Source organism: Phocoena phocoena, chromosome 19, assembly GCF_963924675.1.
Source record: "Phocoena phocoena chromosome 19, mPhoPho1.1, whole genome shotgun sequence".
In the NCBI taxonomy this organism is placed as follows: domain Eukaryota; kingdom Metazoa; phylum Chordata; class Mammalia; order Artiodactyla; family Phocoenidae; genus Phocoena; species Phocoena phocoena.
Window position 1 is genome coordinate 25,078,955 of NC_089237.1, and position 13,365 is coordinate 25,092,319.

Consider the following 13,365-nt stretch of genomic DNA (forward strand, 5'->3'; position numbering starts at 1 on the left):
AAACTTGGAAAATATTACAAAATTCTTTCAAAAGCTTCAAATACAACACAAAAATTGTCCATCTTTATAAATTGAAAAATTTCCCCCCACAGCTAAAATAGTTTCCCTACCCACTTGAAAAATCTGGAACTGAAATTTTCTATGTTTAGCAAAATGTCCCGGTAGAATAGCCCCGCTGTACAGCCGGATTGATTATAAATCAGTCCTGTGTAAAACTTTTTCCCTCCCACCCTCAGTTTCTGAGCAACCTCAGGGCTCTTGCTTGATGTAGAAGTTGGCAGAGCCATTGCTTTCCTGATCAGAGGCTCCTTGGAGGAAATTATAATCCTCTCCATCTATCAACTCCTCCTTCAGCTGCAATGTAGTCACTGTAAGAAATAAATGTACAAGATGTTATCAAGTCTTTCTAGAATATTCAGATTGCTTCATGTTCCACCAGCTTCACAGTTAATAAGACTTCTTCATGTCTTCAACAACTCTTAAAACTAACCCCCCCGAAGGAAGAGCACTTAATTAATTTTAATTTTCAAAGTATATTCATAGTTAAGAAGAGTTCCAAAAAGGAACAATACTGCAAAATGGACACGGCACAAATGGACACTGTCGATGAAACGCTGAAGGTAACAGTGATCACTAATTTGACTAGAATGATTAGAAGTTTTCTCATGATTAAGTATTCACTCTTATGTCAATGTCTACATAAACAGCATACTTCTTGGATAGTTCTGAATAATAAGTAACACAACAAATGACGTTAACATGTTATTATCTCCAAGGAGTACCTAAAGACTCTCTTCATAAAAAAGATATAAATCTGATAATATTAAACACCTGTATTAAAACTAAAATGAAGAAAAACTTAAGTAATCATTTTAGGTAAAATAAAAAATGATTGACACCAGCAACATGAAAATCCTTGGTATAAAAAAACAGCTAACTTTGGGAATTCCCTGGTGGTCCAGTGGTTAGGACTCTGCACTTTCAATGCCAAGGGCACGGGTTCAATCCCAGATGGGGGAACTAAGACCCTGCAAGCTGTGCAGTGCGGCCAAAAAAGAAGACAAAAACAAAAATAGTTGACATTACCAATGGGATCACTTAACAGTAGTACTACCTGTCTGAGTCCTTATCTGAAGGCTTCTTTTTTTTTTTTTTTTTTTTTTTTGCGGTACGTGGGCCTCTCACTGTTGTGGCCTCTCCCATTGCGGAGCACAGGCTCCAGACGCACAGGCTCAGCGGCCTTGGCTCACAGGCCCAGCCGCTCCGCGGCATGTGGGATCTTCCCGGACCGGGGCACGAACCTGTGTCCCCTGCATTGGCAGGCGGACTCTCAACCACTACGCCACCAGGGAAGCCCTGAAGACTTCTTTTTTAATGAAAACAAACAACAGTATAGGCAATCTTCAATTTATGAACAGGTCATGTTCCAATAGGTCTTTATTTTTATGGACAACTGTTTTTCAGTTTCCAGTATTTTCAGTGGGGTTTAGGTTTCTTGGTAGTCACTGAAGTCATGCTAGTCATAATTTTTAGTGACAGGAGGGCTCTTCTTACTGCATGGACAAGCAAGAAGAAAAAGAGGAATGTTTTCTTTGCTGGTCCCAGCACTGGTCTTAGGCAAAAGTTTAGGTTGTTTAATTCTGAGATTTTCCTATCTCTTTTTATAAACATCTCTTAAGTTACCTCAACGCAGTTAGTCAGTTATTTCAGGCTGCCCTAAATCCTTTCCCCAAAGCCAACCCTCTACTTCCTATAGAACACCTCCCTTCAAAAAAATTACTTTCCTACTTTTTAAATGAAAATGATCTCAGCTAGGTGTTAAACAAACACTAGTCTTAGTAACTGCCAACCTCTCAGAGATATATTTGAGTTTCTTAAAAAGTTACTGTTTAACCAAAATTGAGTTGGTAAAGTTTCAAATAATTTAAAGAACAGGTGATCTTTTATGCTTATATTCTCACTGGAATCTAATCCCATGGTGAGTAATGCTAACTTTCTTCTTCAATTTCTTCAGCACAGAGATCTGTTAAGTCAGAGTTCACAAACTGGGCTTTTCCCTCCCTCACCTCTGCCCTGTGGTTCTTTCAAATTGACTGAATATTCTGAAACAGGAGATTTCATATAAAACCATGAAAAGTAGGGAGACTTGGTAACATAAGACTAGAATTCTTGAAGGGCTATTAACAGTGGGAACCAATGTAGCCTAAGGCCTCCCTCTGCACAACTTGTGACTCTCAGACTGGCTGCTCAGCCACTGAGTAACCACCTGTCTGCTTCCTGCAGGGACTGTCTCCAAAGGAAAGATGAAATCTTTTTGTTTCTTTTTTTATGGCTCTTTTCATAACAATTGGAGTGAGAGGATGAAGATATATATGGAATGTAAATTGGGAACTGCTTATACAGGGGGAAAAAGGTCAATTTATGAGAATTAGGACTCAGTATTTAGATGAGTAGTAAGCCAACTAAGTTTCATGAAACAATAACACCACGTGGAACAATACTAAAATGGCTATTTTTAAAGTCAAATAGTAATAGAAAAATACTTTGTGTCTTGATTTTAGTTACAAAAGATTAGTTTCAAAAATAATGGTCTTTGACAGCTTATTTAATAATTTAAAGAATAATCTTTTGGGGCTTTCCTGGTGGCGCAGTGGTTAAGAATCCGCCTGCCAATGCCTGGGACACGGGTTCAAGCCTGGGTCCGGGAAGATCCCACATGCCGCGTTGCAACTAAGCCTGTATGCCACAACTACTGAGCCTGTGCTCTAGAGCCTGCGAGCCACAACTACTGAGCCCGCGTAACTAGTGCCCGTGCTCTGCTACAAGAGAAGCCACCGCAATGAGAAGCCCACGTGCAGCAACGAAGACCCAACACAGTCAAAAATAAATAAAATTTTAAAAAAAGAATAATCTTTTGAAATAACGCTAATTCATTTTATTTTACTTTGGTACTTGTTTTGGTAATGGTGTTAAAAAATTTAACAGCCCAAAGACTGAAAAGTGAATACACTATGCCTACAACAATAGCAAAACACATACCAATCAGACTGCTGAAAGGTAAAGCAAACATGACTGTGCTTACTTTCTTTAAAAAATCCTTTAAAAAAATTAGTTAATATGATAAAAATGCTTTTACGGAGGATATCAAACATATAACAGTTATCCTTCAAGTCAAACCAACATGCGTTGTTAAGGACATTTGAACAATACCATGAAAATAAACACATGGAAAAGGAAAAAAACCCCAAATTTCATTAAAGGTGCAGTACCCACAATAAAAGGTTGATTAAAACAATATCTCGTTATATGATGATCAGATGGCTAAATGAATGAGAAAAGAATTACTGTGCTTCAAGACCAAACATGTTCCATTCAAACAGATGCTTTTTGGTTTTTTTAAAATGTAAGAAAAGTAAATTGAAATTCTAAAGCACATCCTGAAACTATTTGCACTTATTATTAACAAGAAAGTTCTGGATTATGCTTCTACTCATGTTAAAATATGGAAACAATGTTCTTAAAAAAAATAACTCAAGATAAAGGTGAAACAGTCACTCAGATGTGTAATGTTCTAATGCAAAGCTTCAGTGTTTTCAAGGAACCTAAAATAAAGCCTGTCTGGTATCTTCACACTTATCATTTCTCCTTTACAGGCCTTATTCTCAATGAATGATGGATGAAATAAAATAGATCCTGTGGCTGATGTCACTTTCTACACAAATGCATTTTCTTGGCTCTGTTTTTAAAAAGAAGTTACTTTGCTGACTATACTCACTAACATTTCAAAAGACAATCTAACAGAAATCACATTTTCCTAGTTAGAAGTCCATAAATAATAAATTCTCTCAATAGCTAAGCAAACCGTAGCTTTCAGAGTTAAGACAGCAATGTAGTCCCTACATAGTTTCACCACAGTAAAATCACATTAAATCCCACAAGATGTGCCCCTAGCTCAGAAGATACACACAATAGACACTAGTGGAAAGGGAAGTCACTTAGGAGGGCTTGTGGGTTCCATCTTGTATGCCTACTCCCAAGTTCCTGGGTTTTGCCAATCCTAAAAGTCAAGTTCTCTCACAAAACGTGACACACACCTTCAAAATCAGTCTAATGCTTAAAGAAAATACACCTTAAATGCAATAAAAATTCAAACATATTCAGAGCTCACAATATCTATAGTTAATCACTTAGGTTACAGAAAACTTTCATAGTAACAAGTACAAAAAGGAAAAAGTTACAGAGACAAGAAAAGAAGCTGAAAGGCTCTTTAGTCATTTGAAGGTATTTCCATAAAAGAGCAGATAAACTTGCATGTGCAGTCCTAATCCATTTCTTATACAAGAGAGGTATAGTAATTTTCTCTAGATATAAAGATATGAGTGATCTTCAGAGAAACAGACTAGGAAGGATCAAGATCACCTAATATACTGTTTAAGAAGGCAAAAGCTAAAGAACACATTTTAAAATGCAAAAAAAAAGGCTGATGACAACTTCAGGTGCAAAAATATTAGCAAACAGAGAAATGAGAAGAAAACAGAGCTAGGTACTAAGTCCCATCATGGTTTTCAACATATAAAAGGCATTTTAAAGACTGCAAATTAGATAAAAAATTGTTTAAAGGCAATAGTTAGGATATGGCAGAATATATGCCAAGGTAGATACAACTTTGGCTTTGGGGCTATTTGATCTGTACTCACGTCTAAGATTCCTCATATGCAAGTGAAGCCTCTGACATTCTACGGTAACACGTTTGTTCTCAGCATTTACAAAGGGCAGTCTTCCTTATACTCTACCAGCTTAGCCTAACCAATTCAACTCAAATTAAATGTCATTTACTTACTTCATCACTGTACATACATAAACATGAAATTATAGAAATAAATTTCACTCAAATTCAATACCAAAATTATAGAGGTATTATATTTCCAAATCCATGTTATTCAACTAAGACTGTGGTAAATGTTACTACCAGAACTAAAATCACACAGGAATACAAAACACATCCTGTCTACTGAATGAGACGCTATGGAATGCTATGAACAAAGCCTCATTTTTGGATCTGATTAATCAGATTGCTCCCTTATGGCATATTTCTCCCTCAGGTCAAGTCACGTAGAATTCTGCAATGCAAAACATTCAACCATTTTAACAAAACCATGAAACAGTACAAGTTGTCTCACAATTCCATAAACTGAAATCACAGCTTTACCTGAATTTGAAGCTCAAAAGTGGCTTGTAACAAAATAAAAATCCTTCCCTGATTTATTTTAGTGAAGTGACTACCAAAGACTAATGAAAATGAATTTTTTAGTTGAAAGAAAAAGAAAAATTTAATGTCAGCATCTGTCATGCCAGACCATGCTTCTGTCTCCCACCACCCTAACCCAGACTTTGACCCTCTGCAGTACCTGAGGTGCTGATGTGACCAATTACCTGTTTTGAGGCTGGGACTGAACTCTCGGCTAGTGCGGGGAGGTGGGAAGGCCTCCGGGGCTGTCTGTGCTGGAAGGGCTCGATATAGAGGGGGAGTCAACTCTTCGCCACCAGAGAAGCTCCTCCGTACCCCACCTGTCATGGGCAGGCTCGACAAACTGACAGGCTTCTTCCCAATTGGCATCTTCCTCTCTAAATATCAAGTTAAACTACAGTAAGCTTTTACTTACATGTGTGGTAAGAAAACTGCATCGTAACTAGGAAAGGTGTGCTGCACAGGATACTCTGAAAAGAGAACCAACTATGCAAGGTTTGTATCTCCGAAAACAAGGGGGGTGTGTGTGTGTTGGGGAGTGGATGATGGGGGAGATTATTTCTAGTCTCTCAGAGTCTGGTAATCCTGGTTCTTGGCTCTCTAATCAATTTAAAACAAAACAAAGCAAAATGAACTACAGAGAGCATCGAGTGTGGAGAACAGCTGGCTAATTACCTTCAAAAAAATTTTAGTTTGAGGGGGACTGACAATCCAATGGCAGAGAGGGTTTTAAAACCCTACTTGTAGGCATTTCACTGCCCATATAAGCCCAAACAAACACTGTCCTTCAGGGACAAATCAAACAGTTTAATTAATGAATTATACGAGTGGCAGGATTTTACTGATATGAAATGTGCTCCCCTAACTTTTGGTCTATAATTCACTCTTTTAGAAAACAATTGTAATTCTTACTCTGAAAAGCAGTTCTAAAATTTAAATGTTTGTTGCCTGCAAGTTCTTCAGCAACCTAATTTCTTTTGAAACACCCTTTGGTTACGGTTTCATAAGCACACGTAAGCTTTCAAAGACTTACACAATGCTTTTACCAACAACAAAAAAATAAGCTTTGCAAATACTGAACAACCAAGCATACTGCATTAATTTGATTGAAAGCTGAAGGATACTTACATATCTTTGTGACTATAAATTATATCTGTTTTCTTCCAGAGTTTACAAATGACTCAGGCAAGAGCAATCAGAAATTATCCTTTGCAAAATCAGAACTAAAAGACAAATCTAAGTTAGACAGTATTCTTATGTAAAATGATCTGGAAACCAAGCTCCTGTGAGTACACATTCAACTCTCAACTGCCAAACCAAAATCACTTGCAGCATTCATTTAGACGAAAAAGTCTAATGTACTACACACTTGGAGGTAAAAATGCAAGGAGAATCTCCAACTCTCTACTACTTACAATAGCCCCTGAAGATGGTACAGAAATTAGTGCTGGTTTTCCTGCTCTAGAATTACTAAGCCTTGAGGGAAAAAAGGCTTTTCAGATTGGACAGATCACGCGCACACAACAGTCTATATGATTCCCTCGACAGAACATCACCCTTATTTTTCAGAAGCACTAATTAATAGTTATCCCTCTGCAGCATGAACACAGCTAATTAAAAAATAGGCTAGAACCCGCGCACTGCAATGAAGAGCAGTCCCCTGCTCGCCTCAACTAGAGAAAGCCAATCAACTGTCTAGTTCTGTAAAAAATAAGCCCTAACAAAGAACACACCGATGGATGACTTTAGGTACAAAAAGACCAAAGAGCCATAAGATGAAACAACAGAGCCAGAATATAATAATCTGTAGACAAACTTAAAAACAAATAAAAGGTTCTGTGGCCTATCTGACTGATATAAATCTGCATGCAATGGATGACTTAGGTTCCTGGACCCCAACTTCTTTCTTATTCTGGTGGGTAAAGTTTTGTGGAAAAAATTTCTAATAAATTATTTGCTGAGTAATGTGAAAAAATAAAAGGAACAGTGTCCTTACAATGAAGACTGCTTCTTCATTCACAAAGCACTACAATTCCTTATCCTCAATTCCAAAATTCAAAGGTTTTTTTGGCAACAAAATCAGACCTCACTTGGTGATACTATTTATAATCTTTATTTGGCCCATTAAATGTAACTATTTATATATATTTTGCTTCAAAAAATGCTGCAGATGGGGCTTCCCTGGTGGCGCAGTGGTTGAGAGTCTGCCTGCCGATGCAGGGGACATGAGTTCGTGCCCTGGTCTGGGAAGATCCCACATGCCGCGGAACGGCTGGGCTCGTGAGCCATGGCATGGCCGCTAAGCCTGTGTGTCCGGAGCCTGTGCTCTGCAATGGGAGAGGCCACAGCAGTGAGAGGCCCGCGTACCGCAAAAAAAAAAAACAAAAAAAAAGCTGCAGAGTCTGTAAGGGGTGTTACATAATATATGCTACACACACTGTACTTCTTTTCTAAAATCCAAAAAATTCTAAATTCCAAAACACATTTGGTCTCTAGGATTTCTAATAAGGGACTGTGAGTCCCTAGTTCTTTTCTTTTCTATGTCCAAAGGACAATTTAAAGGCATTAGAGGGACTTGGCCTGGTGGTACAGTGGTTAAGAATCCACCTGCCAATGCAGGGGCCATGGGTTCGATCCCTGGTCTGGGAAGATCCCACATGCCGTGTAGCAAGTAAGCCCGTGCGCCACAACTACTGAGCCTGTGCTCTAGAGCCCGCGAGCCACAACTACTGAGCCCGCGTGCCACAACTACTGAAGCCTGCATGCCTAGAGCCTGTGATCCACAACGAGAAGCCACCGCAATGAGAAGCCCGCACACCGCAACGAAGAGTAGCTCCCTGCTCGCCACAACTAGAGAAAGCCCGCGCACAGCAATGAAGACCCGATGTGGCCAAAAATAAATAAAATAAATAAATTTAAAAAAATAAAGGCATTAGAGATGATGTCATAATATTAAGAGCTATTAAAATGTTAAAGAACAAATTATATTTTTAGCTAAATTCATTTCTTCAGCTAATCCAGAAATCTGATAATGTTAAATGTCACTAAAAACTGGGATAGTGATAGCATCACTTCATTAATTTCACATTTCTTTCCATGTCCCCAGCCCATTAATTCAAAATAATTAAGCCCCATAAACCATAAACAAATCATGTAAGTGTCACACTGAGGAGGTATGTGAACTGTGTATACAATGCTCAGAAATTCGTCCTAAAAAATATATGTCATAAAGTCACTGAGTAATAAAAAGCATTCTTAAATTCGACACACTGCAAAGAAAATTCTGAAATCTCATAATAATAATAAATAAAAAGTGAAAAGACAAGCCAAAGCAGCCTGTCTTAGAGAAAGCTTAGTGATCACGTCTGCTACGGTTAGTCCACTGACATGAAGTTGCTACGTGACTTCTTGCTAATCAGTTCCAGATAAGTGGGAAGTCACTTTCATCTACCTGGTCTGGCAATGTTCTCTAGAGTTCTTTTAGGTGAATATCAAACAGCCAGTCAGCAAAATAATTTTTGGTCTGTGGGAGGCTTATGTCCATAATATAAAAGAGAGGGTAAGAGACAGGCCTGATGATTATCACTATTGTGAGGCTGACTTGGGTTTCATGTGGGGAGGAAACTAAAGCACCACTGCAGTGGCTGCTAGAAGTCCCCACTGAAAAAACAATTAACGTCAACTATAACCAAACGTGTGAAGGTATATTTGACTCTTCACACTGTTTCAGTCTCTTGGTTGTTAATGAGACAGATTAGCACTTAGTCGAACATATGGCAAGTCAGTTGGAAAAATCTGTTTTAGTTTTAATCCTCTAATATACTTTTTACTTTTTAAAAAATCTTTAAGTAAAAATAATCTTATCTCAGAATGAAATATTCCATGACAGGTTTCATGAAGAGAAAAATCTGTAGTTTACTATGGGGTGGGGGAGGGAGATTTTAAAAGAATCAGAGCTATCAATATATTTTATATTATTTTGGCATCAATGTCAGTAATCATTCATTGTAAGATAAAATATAATACAGACAGCATATTGAAGAAGAGTTTCTTAGGCCTGATTGTGCTACCTATCAACTTGAATTTCTTTTTTTTTTTTAACTTCAATTTCTTACAAGTATCATTCTAGAAAGAGAGTTTTGGTTTATAAGAAGGATGGGTTTTTTAGTTTCCAAGTCTATTGTAAGCATCAAGCATCTGCTTTTACAGTTATTTTAATAAAAAATTTTTAAAAAAAGGATTGATTTTCAGAAGGTTTACATATTACTTCGAGAATCATTCACAAGGCTTCCCTGGTGGCACAGTGGCTTGAGAGTCTGCCTGCCGATGCAGGGGACACGGGTTCGTGCCCAGGTCCGGGAAGATCCCACATGCCGTGGAGCGGCTGGGCCTGTGAGCCATGGCCGCTGAGCCTGCGCGTCCAGAGCCTGTGCTCCGCAAAGGGAGAGGCCACAACGGTGAGAGGCCCGCGTACCGCAAAAAAACCAAAAAACAGAAAACAAAAGAACAAAAAACGAATCATTCACAGACTCTATTCTTTACCATATATCAAATATTATGGTAATAATTTTTCATGTCAATCAAAGGTAAGTGCTTCTCATTATTGAAAAGGTTTGCCTTTTACGGCATACTGCACCTTTAAGCATAATACAGAATGCACAGTTATCAGCTCTCACAAGGGATACCATTTCTGTGCAACAGTACCAAGATCCCAGTTGGCTGACAAGTTAGGAAATGTATATAAACACCACGTGGTGACCCACTTTTCTTATGTCCTTTGTATTGCTGGGACTTAGCCTTTTTCTTCTGTTTTGATGAACCTGATTGGCTTTCTCTTGATGCTGAAAAATAAAAGAGAAAATTGATATCAAATAATTGCTTACAACTCTAGGTACAACTTAGATGAACTATCTTCACCAAAACCATGACGTTTATAAAAGTACACGATGCTTTGAAAATAAGGGTACTTGTTCCTGCAAAACCATGAAGCTCAACACCAGACAGATTCCATTATTTATTCAATAAGCACTTATTATGTATCAATAAATTTTAGCCTATAACTTTAAACTCATTAAAGGAAGTCTAGCTTAATTTGGTGAGTGCTCTTAATGTTGTGTTTCTATAGTCATTAAGCAACTGTCTATCGAGTTCACACTGCCATGGTACACATGGTCTGATTCTGTGATATTGTTGTTGAGTCTTAAGATCTTACCTGGCAACCAATCAGACATAGGTATATTCTTGTCCTGTGAGCTCACAAGATGATTTATGTGAGATAGTCCTCGGAGAATTGCTGAGTTTTACAAAAGGACACCTTTTCTGTATACCAACTTACACTGTGATGCTGGAGGCTGTAGTTGATATCCAGTTAATTGACACCACCCTACAGGATAGAGGTCAGGGGATTCACAGTCTACCCACTGATCATATTCTTCTTCCCATCCATCAAAATGTATCCTCAAGAGACGATGAATAATTCGAGTTACTGTGGCTACACATATTAATCGTGGCTCCATGAGATCTACTGCTTCTAATTTCATTCCTACACGAAATCCGTGATTTGGAACATCCTAACATGGAGAAGCAAAATATTAACACTGGTGAAAAGAAGCATGTATAACTCTACTAACGCTAAGAAAGCCAAAAGAGAAGCAACAGAACCAATTAACAGTTTAGACCCCCAAAATCCCAAATAATTAATTATTGAAACATATGAAGGTGAAGCATATAAGAACTAGTTAGGAAATGTATTCATTCCTATTTTACTCAGATTAAAAATGAAACAAAGTTTGGAAACAAGCTTCAATGCCTATGTAAAGGAAATATGTACATCGTTTTACTAATATATATTTGTTTATATTAATCTCCACTAAGAAATTCTAACATAAGGCAAAGACATTTTGATCAACAATGATTTGCATTTGTGAGGCATCAAAAGAAATCCACATAAGTATTATGCTATCTTTTAAATTTACCTTATTAAATAGTTTTACTGGTGCTGCAATGGAGCCAGTTTCCCTGAGGTAGTCAAACCATTTAAAAGGAAGTTTTGTGTAACCTGAAAAAGATAACTGGTTTAACTAGGAGTTCACCTAAAATTAGTGTAATATTAAAATGTAGACATAAAGTAATTCAGTGCACACTACAATCACAAGTGCTAATGCTGTACAGTGTACAATAGTTCCTCCCTGTTACATGGATATTCTTCTTTTTTAGGCAGAAACAGGTGCGCCCATTTATTCTAATGCCAAAGTAACTCTCCTCTCCTCAGTGTATAAGAACTACAGACTTTTGCTTTTCAATCCTAGGCTTAGAACAGTCTAATATTTAATATTTTTTCAGTAGTATTTTTCTTTCTTTGTAAGAAAGAACACTGGCTGGGCAAATACTATTTTTATAGTCTTCTGTTTGGCTTTTCTCCTTCTTAAGAGAAAAATCCAAGGCTCAGATATTGAAATTAGGAAAGTCACTGGTTAAGCCATATGAGCTATTTAAGGGTATGTAATCTTTTAAAAAGTCACATAGTAATCATTTCTATTTTTTAATTTTTTTTGGCCACACCGCTTGGCTTGTGGGATCTTACTTCCCCGACCAGGGATCGAACCAGGGCCTCGGCAGTGAAAGTCCCGAGTCCTAACCACTGGACCGCCAGGGAATTATTACCTCATATGGTAATCTAAAGATGAAAACTTGCTTCCTCTCAAAGGCTAAAGTACCTATTTTCTTAAAAAGTTCATGTATGCAGTAGCTCTTTGAGCCTACATCAACATCTCAACAGGGCTTGAGAATACCAATTCTTATCATAAAATGTACAGATGCTAAGGGAAAATTCTACACCAATGTAATTTATTAAAGCTACTTAGGATACAGTTCTTTATGTTTTCAGAGCACCCCCCAGCTCTTGTTATGTACGCATATGTTTATATATACGTATACACACATACTATATTTTCATACAGCAAGAAATCTAGGGCTGTGGTAAATGTTGTAAACAGGTACCATGTAAAAGGAAAGCAAGGATGAAAACCCAGTGTATATATTAGGAAGAAGTACCTCTGGGTGGAGTAAGTTCAATCATGTTAATTTCACAGAAACCAACAGGGAAAATAGAAGGGGAGGTTGCATGATAACAGAACCAGTCAGATCCGTCGGCTGCTTCTGAGCCATCGATCCCAATCATCAGGAATCCATCAGCCAGCACCTTTTAAATTAACAGAATTCCAAGTATTTTAAATTAGGTACCCACAATGTTCACTGCAGCACTATTTACAATAGCCAGGACATGGAAGCAACCTAAATGTCCACTGACAGATGAATGGATAAAGAAGTTGTGGCACATATATACAATGGAATATTAGCCATAAAAAGGAACAAAACTGAGTTATTTGTAGTGAGGTGGATGGACCTAGAGTCTGTCATACACAATGAAGTAAGTCAGAGAGAGGAAAACAAATACCGGATGCTAATGCACATATATGGAAAAAAAATGGTACTGATGAACCTAGTGGCAGGTCAGGAATAAAGATGCAGACGTAGAGGATGGACTTCAGGACATGGAGGTGGGGAGAAGGGGAAGCTGGGACGAAGAGAGAGAGTAGCAGTGACATATATACACTACCAAATGTAAAATGGATGGCTAGTGGGAGGCTGCTGCATAGCACAGGGAGATTAGCTCGATGCTTTGTGACCACCTAGAGGGGTGGGAGGCTGAAGAGGGCGGGGATATGGGGATATATGTATACATATAGCTGATTCACTTTGTTGTACAGCAGAAACACAACATTGTAAAGCAATTATACCCCAATAAAGATGTTAAAAAAAAAATTAGGTACCACTATTATAAAAACGATTCTTTAAGTGACATTCTAAAAGAAAAGAAAATCTATTACATAAAGGTCTCTTAAAACTGAAAAATGTTTCTTTATTTAATTACCTTAAATAACCGAAATTATAATGAAAAAAATCTGTGTAAGTTCTAGTGTGTACCAGAAATCACAGCATGGTTCCATAGAAGTGATTTCAGAGGTCTAGGGAAAACAGTGCCTCTGCCAGTGGTCAAGGCTGTCTGCCGCTGTGGCACATGAAAGTGGGCTGAGTGCTCTTCTACGATTTAACTA

The 13,365-nt window shown here is 37.8% G+C and overlaps 1 protein-coding gene across 1 annotated transcript in view; it reads right to left on the reverse strand.

Moving 5' to 3' along the window:
* Positions 1 to 249: 249 nt before the first annotated feature.
* MBTD1 (mbt domain containing 1) overlaps positions 250 to 13,365 on the reverse strand; it is a 66,087-nt gene continuing 52,971 nt past the window's right edge. The window contains exons 14-18 of the mRNA XM_065896924.1: positions 12,302 to 12,449; positions 11,224 to 11,306; positions 10,584 to 10,818; positions 10,012 to 10,089; positions 250 to 368 (exon numbers count right to left, since the gene is read on the reverse strand). Of these exons, the coding sequence (XP_065752996.1) occupies positions 250 to 368; positions 10,012 to 10,089; positions 10,584 to 10,818; positions 11,224 to 11,306; positions 12,302 to 12,449 (663 nt within the window). The remainder of the gene's footprint in view (positions 369 to 10,011; positions 10,090 to 10,583; positions 10,819 to 11,223; positions 11,307 to 12,301; positions 12,450 to 13,365) is intronic.